The sequence below is a fragment of the Poecilia latipinna genome, unplaced genomic scaffold, assembly GCF_001443285.1.
Source record: "Poecilia latipinna isolate Pla-1442-1.1 unplaced genomic scaffold, P_latipinna-1.0 Scaffold28, whole genome shotgun sequence".
Classification (NCBI taxonomy): Eukaryota; Metazoa; Chordata; class Actinopteri; order Cyprinodontiformes; family Poeciliidae; genus Poecilia; species Poecilia latipinna.
This window is the reverse complement of record NW_015112644.1, coordinates 695,906-718,925: the sequence shown is the minus strand read 5'-3', so window position 1 is coordinate 718,925 and position 23,020 is coordinate 695,906. Positions and strand designations below refer to the sequence as shown.

Here is a 23,020-nt window from a genome sequence, read left to right as displayed (position 1 = left end):
AGTCTTAGAGATGCACTTGTGTTGATACTGAAAGTGTTGGTGGCACATACAGAGTTCAAGTAAGTGTCCTTGACATTATTAACAACATGCAGTGGCGAGCAGAGTGGACTGCACCAAGCTGCGATAACATTTTCTCTGCTCCGAGTTGAAAAGAATCCAGAGCTCAAGCTGCGTGCACATGTTAGGAGTGAGCACCAACAAACTATATTCCTCGTGGAGCCTATGTTACGGCAAGGTTACCCATGTCAAGTAAATAAACACAAGCTAAGGATACATTTTGAGAAGACTTTTGCATAAAACATGAGTTTTTACGCTTTAAGTAAGTGGTTCCCAAACCTTTCACACTCTGGCACCTACAATAGCAGTGGAACCCTGTTGTAACCAGGGGTTGACACCAGAAACATCATCAATTATTAATATTCTATTTATTCTTTTGGGAGTACTCATTTATTTTTATTTGTTATAAAAGATCTGGGTACATCCAGCCATTTAAAGGTTTTTAATCTGCCAGCATATATAAAAACATAATTCTGGACACAATTCCAAATATCCTACTTTAATTGAGAAAAAAAAGCTTTTATTTTGAGTCCTGTTTATTTCATTTCGATTTAAAATTACTCAATAAAGAAACATAAACCTAAAGAGCAAAACATGTTGATTTGCTCACAAATCGTCTTGAATAAATACTTTTGTATTCATACTCACATCTTCGTTTGTGGTCTGATTGGAGCTGATCAGGTAGGTATGGAAGCCTGAGAGGCCCACTATGGACCAGACAGAGAAAAAACACACCACCACCTCCAGCACAGTGACACCATCAAGGTTAAGGAATCATTTTCAACAACACTACAGACGACAATGTTAAAAGCTCATAGACCGGTACATAACAGACCCATTTAGAGCCAAGATGGACTATAAAAATGCAGCTGTAGCAGAGACTACAGTGACCTACAGCCTGAGGGCCGCCCACTTGCTAACACTTCCCAGTTAGCAGTTCAATTTGGCTCTAGCTGTAGACCACAACTCATTTCATGTGCTCACTTGAGAGCCCACAATACATAAACACTTGGAGAAAATCATTTCACATTAACAGAACTCAATGTCAAAGACCCCTTAGGACATGTACTACATCTTAGGATAGTCTCTGTAAGAGTGTATTTTATTCTAAAAAGACACAAAGATTCAGATTGTACTACTTCATAATTTAGTGTCTCAAAGAAGTGCCTGAGATGGTTACTCACAGACATGGAGTCTGTACTTTAAAATCGTCCAAAACTCAATTAATCTTTAACCTTGTTTTTTTTTTTTTCCCCCACCCATCAATATAAAAAAAAGTTCTCACTCAAGCACAGAGAAAGGGGATAATTAAATGTTTAAACATGCAGCATAAAGTTAATAGAGAAGCAAAAATAATAGAAATTCGATTTAGAGTAACTGGAAATATATCAGGAAGATGATGAAGGTGTAGACAAAGCTACATATGGCTGCCATAAATGTAGTAGGTACTAAAATGGAAACAAAGTTAAAGAAAGAAAAACATGCATTTTATCCTAGTGAAAATAACAACATATCGTATGTAGCATCCTCCAAAACAGACCTAATATGATAAATTTAATTCAAGATGTTTTAGAATATGCGACAGACTGGCGACCTGTCCAGGGTGAACCCCGCCTCTCGCCCGTAACGTTAGCTGGAGATAGACACCAGCACCCCTCCCGACCCCACTGAGGGACAAGGGTGTAAAGAAGATGGATGGATGGATGGATGTTTTAGAACAACAAAATCTATTGCAACTTTTAAAGAAAAATGTTGCTGACTGTCAAGCAAACAGAATATATAGTAATGTGAAGACAGGACTTTGTTTAAAGTCATGATAGATATTTTTAAACTTTGAAGTCTGAATCTAATATTATTTTAGGGGGGAAAAATCTATTATTGGTTGTTTAACAAAGCACCGCTCTGTTTGCCACAAGTCCTCTCCTGATTGGCTGATCAGGTCTTTCGGATGTCTCCTCCCCTGGAAGCTCCAGATCCTAAGACTCAATCTCCATCAGACACTGCATTTATTTTTGAATAAAGAACTGTGCATGTCTGTCTCTGCATACCATAAAGACACCCAGACTACTGAACCACGCAGAAGTTTTGAAGGAAACAACAGAAGCAGCTTGAACCAAGATTTCCGCATTAGTCAAGCTGCAGATAGCAGAGAGGGAACCACAGCACAAATGTTTCTGTAAATGACACCACAGGCCAATTTCAGGTCATATAAATCACTCTTCAGTTCTATTCCTGCTATTCTGGTGCTTAAAGCTGTTGAAACAAATTATTTTTGAAGCCTCGATCATCTCCCTTTTTAGTTTCCCTTCTTAAATAAATGCAGCGCTTAGACATAAAATGAGACCCGTGGGGGTTCCAGTCCTCGACGCAGTCACCAGGGGGTTTGATTCCCGACCCTCGGACATCTGCTCCGTGTCTTCTCTCTCTGCCCATTTCCTGTTAGATCACTGCCTATAAAGACCACCATCATCACAAAAAGAGTCCAGAAAACCCATTTATTCACACTAATAAAAAACTGAAGCTCTATGTTTCATCAGTTTAGAGAATATTCTAGACATTACTTCTCTAATCATAAAACTTCCATTTGACCTGGTAGTTTTGGAGTATAAATAGTTTGGTCTTTCTTAAGGTGGTGTTCTTTTTTTTTTTTTTCAAATTAATTAGTAATGAATACAATCTAATAATAATTCCTTGTTGATTCTTATTTTCTCAGTTGAAGTATAATTATCCTTTGTTGAATTTAAATAAATTCCATTCTGAAAATTAAAAGGAAATCTCCACGTTTCTCTGTAAATATGTCAGATTGTTCGATCAAAGGGTCAATAATTCATGTATCAGACTGATGTTAACTGATTATGACAGATTGTGGGATTGGCCGGGTTTAAAGTCATAATGTAATTTAAGGAAACTTAATTATACAACAGCCATTATGGTTTTTTTCTGTGGAAGCTGCAAAGCCAATTATTTCTGGCATTGGCAAAATGAATTAAAATGTTCAGCGGTATAACTTTGCATACAGTTTGATGTCCATATTCAAACCTGAAAAAAAAAGCTGCTGCAAAACACTGTCAATAATTAAAAATATATCCTATCAGTCATTTTCTTTAGATTCTTTGCAGTTAGTGCAAAATAAAATTCTACTGGTCTTTTTCCATTGGATTAGAATTTTATCTGCTGCTTGGTTTATCTATGAAACTGCAGAAAACCCCTTTTACCCCCCAAAAGTATTAGAATTAGCAGTAATAAGGCAATCATCAGACAACGTCAAAGAAATCCCTCTTATAAAGCAGATATTCATCAGCTCACACTATTCGGAGTTTGGCAAAAGGATATCTTGCAGGACTTTCTTTAAGTGCAGTGAGGAATCCCTTTTGATATGAACCTGTGAACACAGAAAAGTACTTTCTGTTAGACATTTAATGCAGTTGCTTTTCGGGAGCATGTGCAAAAGATCTGGATGCAGTGCTCACTTATAGTATTGTGAAGCAGTAAGTATTTCCCCCCTAAAAGTTTCTTCTATTTTTGAAGAAAAAAAAAAAAATCACTCTTGCATGTTTCAGATCAAACATTTTTTTTATGAGACAAAAATAACCCGAGTAAACACAAAATTATGCCAGTTAGTCTTTTGCCTCACTTTATTTTAACACATTCTTCTTACTGAACCACACTGAATGGTGCTCAAGCATGAATAATTACTACTTAATTAGATTTAAGTCCAGGCTATGACTTTTAATTGTTTTGTTTATTTCCAGAGTCATTCAGATGCAAACTTGCTTCGGATCATTGTTCTGCTGCATAATCCTTAAATCTATGAACTGAAGTCTGGACACACTCCAGCAGGATTTTCTGCTAGAGAGCAGGATTTATAGTTCTACACAAGTTGTATGGAGCAGTAAAGCAGACCCAAACCTTCAGACGACCAGCACCAGGGTTTGATTGTCTCCATCACGTTTTTTTTTCTTCTCATATTCTCCATCGTTTTCCAATTTTGATAGTTTTTTTTTGTTGTTGTTAGAACTGACACTGTCAGGTGTTATAAAGGTCACAATACACCTTCATTGTTCCAGTCTTATTTTATTGAAAAACATCTAGATAGCAGGATTCATAGTTCTACACCAAGTTGCCTGAAGCGGGATCTGTCAGTCAGCCCTCCCTCCTGGCAGAGCAAAAGGGGACAGTGGCTGACATTCACACCTTTGTACAGGTAGATAAGATCGCTTTTAGATGCAAGTATCAGCCGATCACCCAAAACTTGAGGAAACAGAGAGCCGATCGATCGATGGTGTAAATAGCAGGCAGGCTCTTGTTCAGTTGCCCGACTGTGGCAGCTGTGTGTGAACTTAAAGGACCTCAAAGGTCTCCTTCCTACTGAATTCCTCTATTTTCTCTTGTCCAAACTTTCTGCTCAGATTTAAGGAAGGTATTCAGAGCACAGAACCTGCTCCAGTAAGAATACACTTCAGAGAAAGACACTAATGAAGTGCTTGATAAAATAGTCTTCCCTATTGCAACATATTATTATCTGTGTTTTAATATTTCCAGAATATAGAAAAGTTTATTAGTGTTCCAAGTTTTCACCTTTTATGCATCATGTCTTGCTGTGTGGTTCGCCGAAGTCCCAAATCTTTTTAAAGGACTTTTAAACTCCTTCCAGTCTGACAGAGGTAATGACTTGGTTTCCCTTGCATTCTTGAATAAATCTGGATTTAGGCAATGCCGTGGCTTTTTGACATATTTTAGCCTACTTCAGCTGAACTCAGCTTTTGACAAAATGAGAGAAAAAAATTACTTAGAACGTGTTTTCCTCTTTATATATCAAACCAGTGTTTACTGCTGTTTGATGATCTGAAAGCCATAAATCTTTCACCTGTGGCAAGAAAAGCAAACAGAGAAAATCTGTAAGGAGGCAAATACTTTAGCTTTACTCTAGCTTTAGGAGACACTTTAAGGTCAATTTTATAAAAACAAACAAACAAACAAACAAACAAACAAAAAAAACTCCAAAAGTTAAGCGCTATTTAAACATCAACTAATATTCCACTACCCATGAGTTGTGGATAGGTAGGTAGGTAGGTAGGTTTCATCACGACTACATATAACAAATGTAGGACTGAGCTGTGAATCATGGGATCCAGTGGGAGTATGAAAAATACAAATCTATAAGTTCCATTTGCTCTTAAGAAGTTTATTATTATTATTTTTCCCTCTTTTTTTTCCCTCCATCCTCAGATCAGGTTTACACCATAAAGTATGATTCGACACCACAAAAACCAAAAAGGACGACGCACTGAGCCGTCCACCGGCTGCTCCCAGCTGGAAGGCCGGTGACGAGCCAGAACTCTGCAGCTTTTCACACCGCCCACTTACAACCTGCTGGCTTGAAATACACTGAGAGCGCAGTCAGGAGGAGAGTGTGTGTCTGTCTGCACTTTGCCAGTGAGCTACTTACTTAAAATGATGTGTGTGATGACAAAGGCGAAGATGAAGATGGTGAGGAAGGAGAGGGAGAGGATGAACATGTAGAAGAAACGGTAGTTCCTCCTTCCCACACAGTTTCCCACCCAGGGACAGTGGTGGTCGAAACGCTCTGCAAGGACACAGAGAGGGAGATCAGGAAGTTATTGAAGTTACACAATGAAGACACTGAAGTTTGAGCTTTAAAAACAAAAAAGAGAGAAAAAACAAGATTATAGATGATTATATAACCCTTGCTGAGAATTTGTGTAAACCAAAGCCTCACTGCAAATTAAGCTTTACTGAGTGGAGAAAGGGATGCCCCCATCTCGGCAGAGAGATGGACATAAGAAAAGTTTAAGACTGACGAGTTGATCTGAATTTCGGAATAAATCTGAATATTTGTGAAAATAAAAAGAAAAATATATTAAAAAATTACAGATGCCAACACTGGATTTTTTTTTTTTTTTTTTTAAATCTAGCAAATACAAGCTGACTGGCGAAGCTATCACGGGACAGAAACAATCTGTGAAACAATCAAGACGGTTAATCAAACGCTTTCACAACTAAACAAATGAAGTGGTAGTCTTGGTACGTCAATCTGCGAAAATTTGATCACATGAGAGATAAAAACAAACCAAGTAAAAAGTGCTTCAAAAATATTCCACTGAGCTGAAAAGACGGTTTATGTGGCGTTTCATAGATCAGCAGTGTTTTATTTCATCATTAAGCCAGTTCATTACTCTTATTTCACTGATTTCTCTGAGGGAGAAGTATTTGGTGTTATTTAATCCCCACGAGTAACGCAGCCTAATCTCTGAGTGCAGACTACGTGCCGTGCTCAGCGGTAGCTACTTAACTAATTAATTAGCTCCATTATTAGCTTAGTGAGGTGAAATGACCTGCTTTTGTCTCCGCTGATCAATGCCTGACTGAAACACGTCTGGAGCTGGAGCCTCTGGCCCATGGGAAAGGACAGCTACAACTAGTCGAAGCCAATTGCGACAGTCCGTCAGAATTTTTATGATCAAGTGACCAATGCAACTAGATGAGAAAGTGAAGCTTTTATTGACAGATTCTTCTCCTACTTTCTCTGGAAACCGTAAACATTTTATGTTAACATTATATCATAAAAACCAATGCTGAAACTACTCTGTAGCAATATATGGTTTTAAAAGGGAACTGATGCCTCTAAATGGCGTCATAATAATGCAATATATTCATATTTATTTACCAGAATTCTTTTGATGCATTTATTTTCTGCTTACATAACTACACAAATCCCCCAAAGGGCTTATTGCAGCTATGAATGTCCTCAAACTGAAGCACATCAAAAGAGCAATAAAATTACCATTAAAATCAATTATTCAATTCCAACCCTCTGTTAACTCAGACAAGCAGCAGCATTCATCCAGACTTAAAAACACAGATAGCTGCCAGTTTAAACCACACAGGCAATAGCATGTCATAATTCTGTGCATGCCATAACCTACTTCTATCACACCCAAAGGGATAGAAGAACCTTAATAAAAAGGCAGTGAATCTTCCATGTTATTATCCGGGACAGCCACTGGGGTGAGGATATCCATTTTGGCGTCTTACTTATTTAACAGCATGTTATCCCTCTGGCTTTTACAACACCACAAGCAGAAAAACTTAGAAACACATTCCTTACTTTGTTATCGGAACAAGAAAACTCTTTAATTTTTAGAAGAAATATCATCGCGCTTGTTCTTTACGACAATCATTTAGAGACACACGACCTAAAGCTGATAAAATTTTACAGTTACTACATGTTTAGAAATGAAGGTGTGTAAGTTTTTGGGAAATCTACAATAAAAAAAAAAGCATTCTTAAATTGCAACTTATAAAGAGAAAAACATTTAAAAACATATTCAAGCTGCTGAGTTGGAATATTTACTGCCTTTTTAACTAAAAACATATTTTACTTTTAAAACAAGTATTTTTACACTTGTACCTGCATCAGTACTATTTCACCCCATAACCCTAATAAACATTTAGAAGACATGGTAGAGTTGAACTGCAGTTTAAGAAATTGGCCACAAAAACTCAGATCTTTTAACAACAAGTCGGATCTCTCTCTTCTCAACCCAGCGGATGTGCTGTCCAGGATTTCCAAAATGGTCTAAAAATAGTTTTCAGCTTTAGCCCTGAGAAGGCAGCTGCATGTCTGGTTTTTGTTTATATGTGTTATTTGTCTTTGGCTGGCAGAGCTAAGACTTGAAGCTCTGACTTCAGAGATGGAATGTGTTTACTGGGAACAGTTTTCTGCAGGGATTCTGAACTCATGCTTATAAACCCATTAGAGTCAATATAATGTCCATTTAAATTCAGTTCTGCCCAAAGGCCAGCAGATTACAACCTACTGTTGTTGTTTTTTTTTTTTACTATTTCTGTTATTAATCTTGTCCCTGTCAAACATTTTAAAAGTTGTAATGCTGATTCTGTTGAGCTTCAGGAAATTTAGTAAATTTACCACCAGAAATTGTGACATTTGTTTTCCCCGGCTTTTACATGGACTGAAAAACGGAAATAATGAACTTTCAGATCACAACAGTTATCTTTTTCATTCATTATCCCAGTTTTCATAAATAAAAAATTATTACACATACACACACCCACACGGTTCCAGTCATTTCTTTTAAATCTGTGTTTATATTCATGTTTTACATTGTATAATTACTTTTTAAAACTAAGGTTAATGATCATCTCAGTTAAGAGAAGACATATTTGAGACCAGCCTGGAATGCTTTCCCTATAAATAGATTAAAAAGTTATTTTCAGAGGTTGTCGTGTCACTCAACCCAAATAATCTAAATCTAAATCTGTGGCAGACTCTCCTGCTTCGTTTCCCTCCAGCTTCTGCTGAAGGTTTCTTCCTGTTAAAGAGGAGTTTTCCTTTCTGATGTTCGCTGTGAGGAACTGCTGCAAAGTCAGCGACACAATGCAAGAGACACCCCACCACATGCTCACCCAGGAGGAGTGAATGATGCAAATTCAGTGGCTCGATGCAACCAGCACGATTTCATTAGACAAAAAAGTTTTAACCAATTTAAATAAATTACACTTGACTGCATTGTTAAATAACAAGGAGTGAATATTGGAATACAACTTAAGTTGTATCTGAATCTTTATATAAGTTTGGATTTAACTGACAGTGTGTATATAAATTGTATGTTTTTTTGTGTGCAAGTGTCTTTAGAGGGCATTCCTTGTGAATCAGTGCAATATCTATCATTTATTTCAATTCACAAACTAAAATCTGCAAAGGCATGGCAACCTGTCCAAGATGTGTACCTCGCCTCTCGCCCAATGGCTGCTAGAGATGAGCTCCAGCCCCCCTGGCAACGCTGCAGGGATAAGTGTGTTTAGATAATGGATGTATGGAAACTAAAATTTGTGTTTAAACAAAGCAGCATACAACTGTAACAATGCAGGCCTTTGTCAATGTCATTTCAGAAATCAATTCATCGGTGCAAACCTCCTGCTCTGTCTCATCTTTAAAAAAAATAAAACAAAACCAGAACAGCTGAGTCTCATTAGTTCTTTTTGTTAGACATGAATCATCTGCTTACAAAATTCATAAAATACAACTTTATGTAAGAATATACATTGCCTGTCAGCTGTTCTTCCATCTTCATGAAATCTTCCTTCCTTCCTTCCTTTCTGCCAGTGTGCACAAACTGTCTGATTACCATCTTTTCATCGTTTTCTTTTATAGACTCTTCATCTTTGTCTCAAATGTTGCCCAACTGCTCCAACAGGGAAACAGACAATGAAATACAGAGCTGACTCTAAAGAGTCAGCTCTGTATTTCATTGGTCCGGTATTTCATTGGTCCTGAGGTTATCAGGACCAATGAGGTCCTGATAACCTCATTGGTTATCAGGACCAATGAGGCTCCTGATAACCATTTATTTTAAACATCTTTTGTGTAGTGTTTTATAAAAAAAACAACAAAAACACACACACACACACACACACACAAAACCAGAAGAAAATCTTTACATTTTCTCTTTTTTATGAAGACCATTTTTCCATTCAATGGAGGGATGAACTGAGTATAATTTCAGTAAACAAGTTTTCAATTGATGCCCTTTTCTCAGCAGGTCTGCATCACATTTCAGATATTTAGCTCGACTTGTGTTATCAGTAACAAACACAATCTTTCCAAAATCAATGTGAAGTCACAGTGGTCTCAGCCAACATACAGTACTCCCCGAAGACATAAAATATTTCACCCATCAGATCTGTGATTTTGTGTTTTTTTTGGTAAACTTAGCAAAATTATCCAATCAAAAACTGCTGAATATCAAATAAAGATAACCTTCGTCAACACAAAAAGTTTCCAAATGATTTTATTTAGAGAAAAAGCTAACTAAATCAACTAGACACCACATAGAAACAAATTGTCCACTCAAACTACTGAATACTTCCAATAAATTTCTAACAGGAGTTGTTGAATATGAAAGACAAACTAAAGAGCAAGAGAATATTTTTTACTGCATGAACAATGGCCTTCATTTACATGTAAAAAAAATAATGAAATTTTGTGTTTTTATACATTTGTTTGGTTTCTTTCCACATTTAGATTTTTTTTTTTAAAAAAACCTTTCACTTAACTTTTATGTTTAATGTTTATGTGGAGAAGATTCATTTCCTGAATTTTCTTCGGAAGTGTGATACAAATCGCACTTCTGGAGAACATGCACTTAGATGCTAAAAGCATGCAGGACTCAAACTTCCAGTTAAAACTTAGAAAACGCCAAACTCACCCACACAATTGTCGCAGAGGCTGCAGTGGGAGGCACGTGGTGGTCTGAAGATTTTGCATGTGAAGCAATACTTCAACTTGACTGTCTGGCCGTTGATGACAACCTCTTTGGTCCTGGGAGGAGGTCTGTAGCCTTTGGTGCCGTTGGCCACATCTGGGCAAGAGAAAAGAAAGAGGGAACCAAAGAAAGGCATGAGAATCCGTGCAGAGCTCGGTGCATGAGGCTTTAATGTGTGCGTGAATATTTTTGTGGGACACAAGTAACACCTAATTTTCTACAGTCCCCAAGATGTAGAGGTGTGATGCTGATTGACAGATCAACAGTAATTTCCCTGACGAGTGGGCTTTTGAAAGAACCAAAAGAGACTGAAAACATCACATCTCAAAGCTGGGATGGAGACCCAGTGGGGACTCCTGGAAGTGCTGGGGGCGGGGTCTCTGTTCAGACTGTTTGGATGCATGACTTCGCCATTAAAGCTGATTTTTTTTTTTTTTTTTTACCGAGAAAAATGTACCAATTCTTTGACTCCGTTTTAAACCTATAATGCTGGTTCAGGTAATACTAGCATCAGCTAGAAATATAATAACTGAAACATCACTCTATAACCCCCTAAGAAGCTGCTTTAAATGAGTTTAAGACTAAGTAAGCAGTGGTGAGAGACGAAACGGCAAGGATGAAGCGATGATAGTAATTTTTTATGAGATAAAAACTAGAGCATGTATCCTACCACTGCTGTGCCTCCTCAGAGAACTCTTACACCGAGAAAGAAGGAAATAGTGTGTGTAGGAAGATAATTTTGAGATCCCGGTGAAGCCTGTGTCTTTAGAGTAGAATGTGTGCATGTGTGTGTGTGTGTGTGTGTGTGCGTGTATTAGTGGGGGGGATAGGGACTGCAAAGCTTATGTGGGTGTTTGACATTTCTAAAAGAGAGCATTGGAAATGCAGCTTCTATTGAATGTGCCCCTATTGTGAGGAATGCCTACAGCACGCTCTCTTCTCTCCTCCGCTCCGATCGCCTGCCCTCGGGACATTCAGAGGGACAATAATGACAAAGTTGAGAGCAATTTGGAGGACGATCTGCTTTCACAGCTCTTGCCAGGCGATGACCATGTTTGGGTTATTATATCAATGTAAAACCAAACCAAAAACCAATTTCTTTCAGAAATATAAATGTCCCTTGAAGTCGTCCGCACTTTGTCCTGTTGCAACTGCGAACCTCAATACAATTTTATGGACTATTAGACCAACACAAAGCGGTCTAAAAATTCTTGAATGAATTTTGAATACAAGTTTCACTTTCTGAAAGGAGCAGCAAAAAAAAAAAAATTAAACTTTTTATGATATTAACATTTTTATTTGACTGTACAAATGTATACACTGGAAACAAAGCCATCAGTTTTTACATCTTAAGCAGGCAAATGACCATAACAGGTAATTCATGCACAGTGCTGCGTGTGCTCCAATTTCGTTTTTGAATTTGAAAAGGAAATATTTAACATGCACAATGGGATTTTGAGTGATGTGAATCCAGGACCAGGAAACAGGGAGAAAACATCACTTGAATGTAGAATTAATGAGGGTTTTATATTAATTATTCAAGTTGAAATTATTAAGATTTTTTTGGTAATAAGTGTTTTACAAATGAGTAGAACATTGTAGTTTCATACACGTGCTGATAAGGAGGCAAACAAAAGATAAAATTGCACACCACCACCTGATAACCTAATGGAATAAATACTCTGCATACAATACAGCTTAAAAGATCAAGTTTTATCATTTCTGCAAATCTACAGCATGAACCTTACTGTTGTACTCCTTGGGCAGACTGTCCACATGCAGTGAAATAGTGTGAAAGCGGGGGTGTCAAAGTAGCTTTTCTCCTGAACAAAGCCATTTTGTACACTTAGCTGTCCGGGCAGCCATAGTTTAGCCTTACATCAGTGCCTAGAGGGAGATTCCCTAGAGAGACAGGCCAGGTCTAAGAGCTTGAAGCTAAAAAGGCAAGGCCAAGTTACAATGGAGAGCGATGTAACAGCACTTACATATGCATGCTCATGGCATACCCACTCATAAGCACAATCATCATTACAGGGTCACATCTCATAGGATTCGGATGCAATCTCATAAACAAGACAACTTAAGTGTTCATTATTATTTGGTAATTTAACAGCCTAGCTCAATTCCTGCCGTTTTAAAAAGACCAAGTTCACCACACACCCTCTACGTAGCCTCAACATGAAACTACTGTCTTCTGTCTCACCTTACTCCTCACACTGTCAAGGAATGTTGCTCCAGTGGCATTGACAGTAATGGTATAATTAACAACGGCTTTAGCTAATTAAATTACAACAATCATGTTAAGACCTTATGCAACATTGAAGGCTGGACTTTGACCGAGCGACAGAAATACTTTTCTTTTTATTTTCATACACTGTAATGTAGATAAATTGTACGAAGGACTTCATAGTAACTACAACTCCACTTTCCATAGTCACCTTCACTATTTTGTTATGTTGCTCAATACAAGAGACCTGCAAAAATGTAAGATTAAAACAATAAAAGTTAAGCCATCTATTCTCAAGTTTATCATTATTTTGAGACTCACAGCTGGATCTAAATATCTAAACTTAGTCGCACAGGGTTGCTGCAGGTATGTATGTTGCCCATTGGTCTCATTGTGATTCCACAAAATGCCTAAAATCCTACCTGCCTATTTTAATTAACTCCAACTCTAATATTTCCCCTTGCACTGACGAAAGGTGTTTCTCATTCAGCTGGAGGTGTCGACTAATAATAAAAACTGAGCAGGTTAGAAAAAAAAGATCAAGTTTTGCTGAACAGTTGCCACAGTGCAAAGCTTGTGCGATGCCATTTTATTTAATCGTTTTTCCATGAGGATTCCTGATTACTGTTTGCTGAGCTAATTAGATTTTTCTGTGCTTGCCCTGATGTGCCCACACTGCATACAAAAAAGGTAGCATTTATAAAAGCTCCTGAAAAAGCTCAACTGAGCATTGTTTTCAGAGGTGATAATTTATTAAACAAAAAGGCTTATGTTTTTTTTGTTTTTTTTTTTACAGATTTTCAATGTAGTAAATCATCAACTAATTGCTCTCTGAACCAGCCATCTTGTTGCGTACAGTTTATACTTTAAACCCAATTTACCATATAAATATATAAGGCACCTTAAAGCACATGTTAGTATGAGATGGGATAAAGATATACACACGTCTCATTATATTGGGGGACAGAATGAAAAGAAAGACGGCATAAATAAATCCAGCATCCGTGAGAGCCTTCTGTCCAGAATACAGAGTCAGGATTGTCGTCCTCTGGTCCACAAGGTCTCAAGGGAGAAATGTCTCAATTGAGACCTCGGTTCAGTCATTAGACCAGAGGGAAGGGGCATTTTGTTCTGAAAAGGATGCCACTGAAGGCGGCTTCATGCTGAACATCTATCTGGATAAAAGAATGAAAAGCTTAAAGTCTCGGTTAATATATATGATGTTTACTGCAGGTATACTTTGTGTTTCAGCTTAAATAAATATTAGATGCGTCTTGCTCGAAGATAAAATGGCTGATTTAGAGAATATTTGCTGATAAGCATATCCTCTCAGTCCAGACCAGTTCAATTTTTTCTAACAAGTTTTTACTTAAACAGCTCTACAGTGACAGCTCTGTTCTTATGCTTCCCCCAGCAGCAGCTCCGTCACAAACAATATTCATTTTTCAGTCCATCTTTTTCATGTTCCCGTCACTGCAAATCCAACAACACAGAAGAGAAGGAGTGAAAAAGAAAACAGCCATTTCTTACTCATGCCACTTCCAAGACTGTAGAACGGATGATAAAGAGTGTCAGCAGTCCTTTAAAATGTAAGGATTATTGATGTACCGGTGTCTATGCAAAATAATATTGTGTCTGATGATGAAACTTCATCTCAGACAAGAAATCGCAAATGAGCCTTTGAATTAAAAACGGCATTTTTCTCAATGAGAATAAAACACTCCAAGTACTACAAAATGCTCAGCGTTGCGTTTCTTTCAAAAATGCTTATAATAGAAGTCAAGTACTTAAAGCCTCGTCTTCCATCCCACAACAGCATTGCACTGCAGAGTGGCCCTGTGCCACCAAGAGGCTTCAACAACCCTGAGAATGGAACTCAACTTTTAGTGGAGCAGGCTTGAATTCACAACTTTGATTTATGATCAAATTTCCTTCCATAAAAATTCAGTCTGAGTTTACAACTAAGATGAAAAGGTTTTGCACAAAGAAAATGCAGAAAAGCATCATTTCTTTATATTCTTGGCAATTACTTTTAGCAGCTGAAGAAGCTCTAGTCTTCTATATTCACATTTTAAAGTTATAAGTTAGCCACTAGCTGTTAAAGGAAACTGAGGAGGACATTGCTATTTGACATTATAAAGTAAAGGGATCACAGTGGTGGTGGAAAGATCAACATTAATTATTAATCGTGATTGGATGGGCATTAAACAGGTCAGACCGGTGCTCAATAAAACGCCACGTAAATCCCCATATGCTCAGTTACCGAGAGGCTCCTGTGATCTCATCATAAAGTCAATCATTTATTCTGACTGGAATATTTTACCAATTTATCACGCAAGGCTCAAAAGAACAGGATACAATCAGGTGCCTCACCAAAATAAACTTTGACATCAATAAAATTTGTGATCAACACATATTCATTATATGGCAATTCAACTTGCCATATAACCCAATTATATTTTACCAACCCAATGAAATGGTTGCAACATGTCTGTAACAAAAATCCTCTTCATTATTGGACCAATGTAATATTTATTAGATGCAAGTCATGATATTAAAAATGAACACACTTGAAATACATCACTCTGTATGTATTAAATAACTGAATCGATATTTTCCGTCATTGAAATTTCCTTATAAGTAAAATTCTTGAAAAAATACATGACATTTAGTTCTTACACACACAGATGACTCAAAGTCAACCACTTTAACACATCTGTGCTGTGGTCTCAAAAATCCAGCCAGAGCAAATTCAAGATTTAGATCTACAAGGTTTTTAAATCCAACAAGCTTCTTTACAGACTCACTGCAACAGAAAAAAAACAAACTGCATCTAATACCATAAAACTGTCTCTGCTCTCTGAGAAAGAGAGCAGAGAGGATATGGATTCAGTATGGATTCAAATATGGCATCTGAAATAGTTTTCCGACAAGAAAATGAAGCGAAACAAAAGACAAGTTTTAACAGGAAAATGATTTTTTAAATTCGAAATGTTAAAATCTTAGCTTGTTCCACCTGCAAATCAAATCCCACGTGTCAAGATCTATTTCCTCCAATGGCAACAGAAAAAAAAAACCAAAGAACTGTATTTGTGCTGGAAAATCAAAGGGAGGCTCTGACCATTTCAGAGTAAAGAAAGAAACAAGCAGTCTGATCCATTCCTTCTCTCTGATTGCTGCTTCAGAGAGGATTTTGAATCTGGCATATGGAAGTTGAAATCACGCCAGCCTGTCTCGCTCCGACACATCGAGCCAGACATGCATGGGCATCAAATGCAGTAGGGCAAGGGGAAACTCAGCATGTTTTTTTTTTTTAAAACAATATTGGTCACATTTTTCTTGTGATCCTTAATTGCTCTGCACATTTTTTTTTTTTTCTATTGCATTCAGTTCAGTGGCAGGACGGAATAGTAAGACATGATGAATATATACTTAATTATCCACTCTAACATGAAGCTGAGTGTTTGGCAGTCAGCAGAGATAAAGTTTCCCTTCTGGGATATGGAATGTGAGAGACCTGAATGTCCCTGTACTGTTCACAGATTAGGCTCAACACTGCTTAGTCAACAGATCGATGAGATGTGTGCTGAACCTGAGCGCTGAACCTGAGCCTTGTGGCATTTTGTTTTGAAAACATTGTCATCTACTTACAGGGCAGGTCTACTCCACAATGACAGGAGGGTTACGGAGAACAAAATCTGCTCAATGCAGCGCAAAGACTAGCCGATAAGAACGGGAATCTGATTTTAAGATTAAAGATACAAATGCATCAACATCCACACCGCCTACGTAGAATTACAATTTATACTAATACACATGGCCAAAACTGCTTTTGTTCTGCAGATCCTCAACATTCAAGGTGTATTTGGACCCATTTTAAAGAAACCTGACCATGAATCCACACCGTTACATCCAAAGCAGCATGCAGACACCTGATGTTAAGAGAAGATAGTAGGAATTGAGGGAGTTTATGGGCTACCGAAAGGCTAGGGGTGTGGTTAGAAATGTGAAACTATATAGTGCAAATGTGTTTAAATGCTAGATAAAGGTTTTCATCTGGAAATACTTAGAATTTTATGTGCAAAATTAACATGTGGCTCATCGAGCAGGCATGTTCTCATGGCAGAACAATTCAACAGGCAAATACCAGCATGCTAACAAAAACAATTTAACACCAGTAGACAAAGATGGTTAGGGGTTTTTTCAAAGTTCTGAGGAAAAATTAAAAGCTAATGGATGTCCACAATTAAGAAGAAGTTGGAATCACAATTATTTTTTATTAACGTAACACTGAGAAGCATGGTTGAGAACAAAGATGGTTGAAGAATGGAAAGTGAATTCATATCATAGTGTAAAACTATTTTGTGGCTCTACTTTAAGCACCAAAGCAAATCATTAACACACGCTTGTAGCAGCCAAACACATTTTTATAGAAATCTTAGAAATGAAAACTACTTTGCTAAAAAGCAAGACAAGATATTTGGGGGAAAAAAATAAATATTTGACAGGTCTTGTTTAATTTCAGTTGCAGACAACAATACTCAAAGGAAAAGTAAAATACTCAACAACCAAAGGCTTTCAGATTTAAGTCAGAATATTTTAATTCCTTTGTTATTTAAAAAAAATAAATAAAATAAATTTCACCATAAAATGGTACTTCTGCACTCTAATGTCTCTGCTGCTGCTACAGGTTTTCGGTACTCTAACTTTCCTCCAAAGGCTTTTAAGTCTCCTAATGAGATTAATTAAGCTAGGCCAGAGTTTGTTTAATGAGGCCCTAATGGCCTTAAGCACAGAAGAGGATGATGGCTGAGAAAAGTTTCACATTCCAAGCAAAGCTATACAATTACACAGAACACTTTAAGTCAGCTAAACTAGTGAGCTAAGCTGTGATAATCCATTTAGCTACTGGGCAGCAGGGCACCTACCGATCCTTGAGTGTTGGTCACTAAACCAGCACTGATGTTTGAAACATGACATCCCTGGTAAAGTCAGAGAAGCAGAAAATGTAAAGGAAAAACAGGAGAGAAAAAAAACGCACTGGGAGTCACCGATACTGAATATATGTTTTTGCAACGATGACAGTCACTAACGTCTTACAAAGAATTTTAGCAGACCACAATAAATCCTAGAAATGAAGTCAACGGGCAGATGGATTCTTGCTTGTACTGACAACAAATGCCGACCCTCTTGTTAACTTACTGTGAAGGAATTTTCCCGCAGCTAATCATTAAAAGGATATTTACTATCTTTAACAGCCAAGAGACTAACCTCTAAGGATGACATCCCTTTGTGCTTTACACACTGTCCTTTTTCTGACCCTCAAATCTTCCTGACATCACCTCAAGCCAAGGCAACATCCATTTGAGATGAGCCATCATTATTATCATCTGCTTCTGTCCATTTATAAAGCAGTACATTTAGCACTGTGATTTTTTATTGTGTGTGACTAGTAGGAAAATAAATTGTTTCCTGATCTGGTCACTGCTTTGTCTTTTCCTGCAACATTTCATAAGATTGATCTCTAGATCATCCAATCCTGTCTTACACGGTTTAGTTCAACGGCCAAGGAAAAAGGTTGAATTTGTGCCTGGTTAACCATTCTGAGTAAATTTGGTCATTTGTTATGGATCATTAACCTGTGGTAAGACCCGGTGACGACCCAATGGCAGCGTTTGTTCTTCTTTAAAACCTTGAGCTATTTCAAATAGTCTGATGTCATGCAGTCCAAAGTTAGGAACCGGTCCATCAAAGAAGTTTCCAACTACTCATTCTTTGTTTCCCGTCACACCCACCTGGAGTGTTTGTGGAAAATCTGCAGTCTCAGCTCAAGTCCCAGTGATCTTTATCAAACTCATCATTTTCATATTTGTGATGATTGAACAGAAAAGGATTTTTGTTTTCCTTGTATCACTCCCACACAACTGGCACGTACACACTGTCTAATGGTTGTTATGGACACTTGGTGACCCCCAAGATGCTGTTCTTTGCTTCAGTTCTCCCATAATGAGCTATGAAGATTTTTATTACCCCTTTTCCCTTCCTGCTTACTGTGCAAGGTGGTAAAGTAAATACGGGCCCTCATCCGATCTAGTTTCCTGTGACTAAGTGATGGGCCTCCATGTCATGTCACCCTTCTAGGACAAGAGAACAGAACGATGTTCTTAGAAATTAAGCTCAACTTCAGGAACAATCCTACAGCTGAACACATTTTAAAGGGATTAATAATTGCACAAGGAAGATTATTCCATGTTATGAATTGTTTCCTAATATGGGATTTGTTTTCCAGACTGAACAAATTTACTAAAATTAAGTATTGAATTTTTCTGAAAATCCTCTTAACTTCTGTTAATTCAGTTAGTTCAACATTAGTGCTTCCTAATTCACCAATAGTTTTACTTGTGCCAACATATATTAGATAAGGTATTTATCAAATGACAATTTATGACCAAGTAATCCATCGGAAAGGGGTATTTGGAGAAGCTTTTTTTTTTAAATAAAAAGATCAGAGTTCAGTGCAGTACCAATAATTCATCCCAGCAAAGACAAAGAGAACCTTTAAAGTCAATTGAAGCCCCTATTTCTTTGGCTGTGCAGATTTACTAAAGACACCTCCTCCTGTTAATGTGTCAGGGAGGCAGTAAACACCCACACAAAAGCTGAATCCAGCTACGCATGGAACATTTTCTCAGATAGGGGAGATGAGACGGATGGGAGCTGTGTAAACAGGACATGCACAAAAGAACATACAAAGGAGAATCACTAAAGGATCCCACATCCTTCATCTGATGCCGAACAGTCGACACACAGTCACACGGTTGCAAACTGTTTGTTTTCGCACACACCTTTCATACAGACCACCTGGGGGACACCCCTCCTGCTTCAGTAAATGTCCTTACTCACCAGGGTTCTCCCTGCTTCCCTGCAATCCTTGGTTTTGTTTTTATGTAGCAGTCACAGAGAGAGCATCGCACTTTCTACACACAGCCTCCTCCGTGGAAAACAATGTTACAGTTTCCATCCAAGAGTCATTAGCCATTTGCTAGTCTTGTTTTTCTAGGAGGTTGTTGGTGAGGAACCATACAAATGTACATAATTTCTCATCACGTCTGACGAATGTTCCTCAAAAAAAAAAAAAATTAGTGTCTCCTGCTGCAAGATGGTGGAAGCAGAATAGTCGAATGGAAATATCAACATTGCTGTCCGAGCACATTTCGGTGTAAAACACGACAACAAACTTCTGACCAGTCACGCAACACTTTGCACAGAGAGCAAAGTGTTGCTCTCTGGTTCAAACTCTACTCTCTGGAGTAGAGTTTGGTAGGCAGATGCTTCTCTTGGAACAAAATGTCACAACTTTCATTGAGAGCTTATTTCAGCACTTTGGAGTAAGTATGTTGGACCTCAATACATTTGTGGCACTATATACTGGCACAAAAGCAATAAAAAAAAACACAAGGAGAGAAACCCCAAAATGCAGATATATATATATATATATATATATATATATATATATATATATATATATATATATATATATATATATATATATATATAAGATGGACATGAAATCTCTTACCTATTTGTCTCTCCAAATCCGCTGCCTCGTCAGGGGTGGCCCTAGGCAGGACGCCGGGGTCACTGAAGCTGGTTCTCAATAGAGTCCCCAGTACAAACAAAAACAGAGCTCCTCCTAGGACTGGAATGATGGGGGTCAGCTGCTGTGCCAGGAACGGACAACTGGTGAAATAAAAGCAGATGATGAAGAAAGAGCAGCAACAGAGCATAAGCAGAATTCTGATAGACTAAAAGAAAAGCTAAAAGTTGAAGTTTTATGTTCCAGCACATCAAAACTTCATGTACCCCCATTTCAACATTAGCACAAAAGACAACACTTGGAAATTACTGAGGAAGGTATTTGGGTTAAGGAAAGTAACATTCTTGCTCAACAACTAAAGGAAAATAACTACAAAACTGAGTGGTTATTATATATATATATATAAACAGTACAAGGAAACATGGACAAACTGTTGAATTTTGATTTATTTTTCCTGTACTTTCACAATTATGTTCCACCCTATGTTCATCCATCACATAAAAGATCTCCCAAAACACAGAAAAGTTAAAAAGTTATGACTTTTTTTTAAATACACTGCAGCTGGTTAGGGCACAAATCACATTAAGTACCACAGGGATGGGCCTAGGTTTACAAGTTTCTGGTATTTTATTAAACTGATGCTGTCTTTTTCCCATGATGCATTACAGGTTTCTAATGGATACAACACAAATATATCACATATTTTTCTCAAAAACATTGAACATTTATTCTGATGAAACTGGCAAAAGAATATTTAGGTTTCCTGTGCTGACTGCTAATGATTGCTAAAGACAGGCGTCAACACCCTCCACCTAAGGAACGAACTGTCCCAATACTGGTTCATCAAGTTCTGCAGAGATTAATTACTAAGTGGACCATCTAAACTTGCAGCATACCGTACAGCCACAACGCAAACATGCAACCACACTGAATACAAAAGTATTGCAACACTTAACCTGTTTTCCAAGCCAGTTAAATATGGAAGAGAATGAATCACACCTAAATGTGAAGCTGGTCAGCAAAATGTGTTTAGAGAAGTAAAAAAAAAAAAAAAACTGAAAATATAATCCTAACATCTCTATGAACATTGACCTGTAGAAACCTGAGTGGAAAGAGGCAATCCAGCTGCTCTCTACAAATTAAGTGACATTGAACTAAGAGGAAAAAAATGTCTGGGACATCAGCAGGGGGAAGCAGGCAGGGCAACACAGTTCAGCAAAAACATTGTTTTAAGTTTAAAAAAAGAAATGGCCATTTTTTGTGTCATTTCTAAGCTATTGGTTGCATTTGCTCAAACAGCCTCCACATCTGATTTGGTGGTTTGGCATCATGATTTTTTTTTAAATCAAGATACTGAAACCAGACATTGCTCCCTATTTTGAGATGTACGAGTGCCTCATAACTTCTGATGAAATGGCTTTAAACATTAAGATTTACAACCCACAGTTATTTGTGTAGACAAAAAAAAATTAAATAAAAAGGTATTAAATGTGATAACCTGGCAAACTGTGGCTACTTGCAGTTAAAAGTGTAGAAAGGCCGGAAATGCAAGCAAATATTCACTTTTCTTTCCATTTTCCGTCAGAGGATGTAAACAAACTTTTTCAAACTTATTTTTAACAGGAGTAAAGCCAAAATATAAGCACAGATATCATCTGTACTGATTTATGGCATAACATTATGTTTGTAAAAACAAAAGCTGCTGATCCACTGATCCCAAATCTGTTTGGCAGCATCATTAACCGAGTCCTCACATGTCTGCGTTACAACATCATCTCAGGCCACAGTAGATGAAAAGCCAAACACTGTGGGAGGTTGTGGCAACTCCTCGCGAAAAACCATCTGAAAATCTGATCTGAAAAAGATCAAAGCGTAATCAGCAAAATGGCCAATGCAGATCAGCGATGAGTGCAACAACAATTATAAAAGCAACTACTACTTAAATAACTAGCTTGCAGTACATATAACATAGCTAAACATAATGTAGAAAGCCTTCTTCTTAAGTAATGGTTTTAAAGTTTTAGCTAAAATGTATATTCATTCGTCTGTTGTAATAATCCCACATATTTTCCTGCAAAGTTCTGGCATTTATCCAGCTGTCTGAAACTCCGCTTAAATATCAACAGAAGCTCAAATTTAGCAGCTTCAACAAGCGTACATTAAAAGTGAGTTTGAATTACTCCTGCAATACGCCGTGATTCAGTTTACCTTGATTACAAGGAGGATAAAAATAAACATGTCTCTAAATCTAATCAGAAACGCAAACACAAAAACTACGACAGGTAAACAGAAGACACTTCATCAAACTAAGAAACTAAGTTATATTTTTATTTACTTTGACAGTGTAGCTGTATTGTTCAGAGTCTAACTGAGCTCCATATCAGCCTGGAGTCAGACAAGGTTGTGCCCGACTTCCTTCAACAAAACTTTACCAGCTTTATAACCGAGTACATAACGATTCAGAACTTTTTAGGTTGTTCAAAGCTTATCCCATCAGTAGGAATAGCGTACAAAGCAGCTAATTAAGCTAGCATTGATAATCAGTGGCAATTTATCCAGGTGGCCCTTGCAATTTTTAAGAAATGAAGGCCAAGCTTTGCTTAGTTTCCTGATGTTTTCATTAGCATTTGCTCTGTGAAATACCATTTGTTCACATGTTGGTCCAGAAGTTATGAACATAATTATTTACAAAGCACAANATTATATTTTACCAACCCAATGAAATGGTTGCAACATGTCTGTAACAAAAATCCTCTTCATTATTGGACCAATGTAATATTTATTAGATGCAAGTCATGATATTAAAAATGAACACACTTGAAATACATCACT

General features: G+C 37.4%; 1 protein-coding gene and 1 long non-coding RNA gene across 2 annotated transcripts in view; one reads left to right on the top strand and one right to left on the bottom strand.

Moving 5' to 3' along the window:
• Positions 1-20,393, bottom strand: part of LOC106951821 (probable palmitoyltransferase ZDHHC14) — a 29,428-nt gene extending 9,035 nt beyond the window's left edge. The window contains exons 1-5 of the mRNA XM_015039532.1: positions 20,171-20,393; positions 10,308-10,460; positions 5,507-5,644; positions 3,391-3,439; positions 706-808 (exon numbers count right to left, since the gene is read on the bottom strand). Coding sequence (XP_014895018.1) covers positions 706-808; positions 3,391-3,439; positions 5,507-5,644; positions 10,308-10,460; positions 20,171-20,378 — 651 coding nt within the window. The 5' untranslated portion in view covers positions 20,379-20,393. The remainder of the gene's footprint in view (positions 1-705; positions 809-3,390; positions 3,440-5,506; positions 5,645-10,307; positions 10,461-20,170) is intronic.
• LOC106951839 (uncharacterized) lies at positions 5,640-9,478 on the top strand. The gene is made up of 2 exons (XR_001425879.1): positions 5,640-9,342; positions 9,422-9,478. It is a non-coding gene; the product is annotated as an uncharacterized LOC106951839 (long non-coding RNA).
• Positions 20,394-23,020: the final 2,627 nt, after the last annotated feature.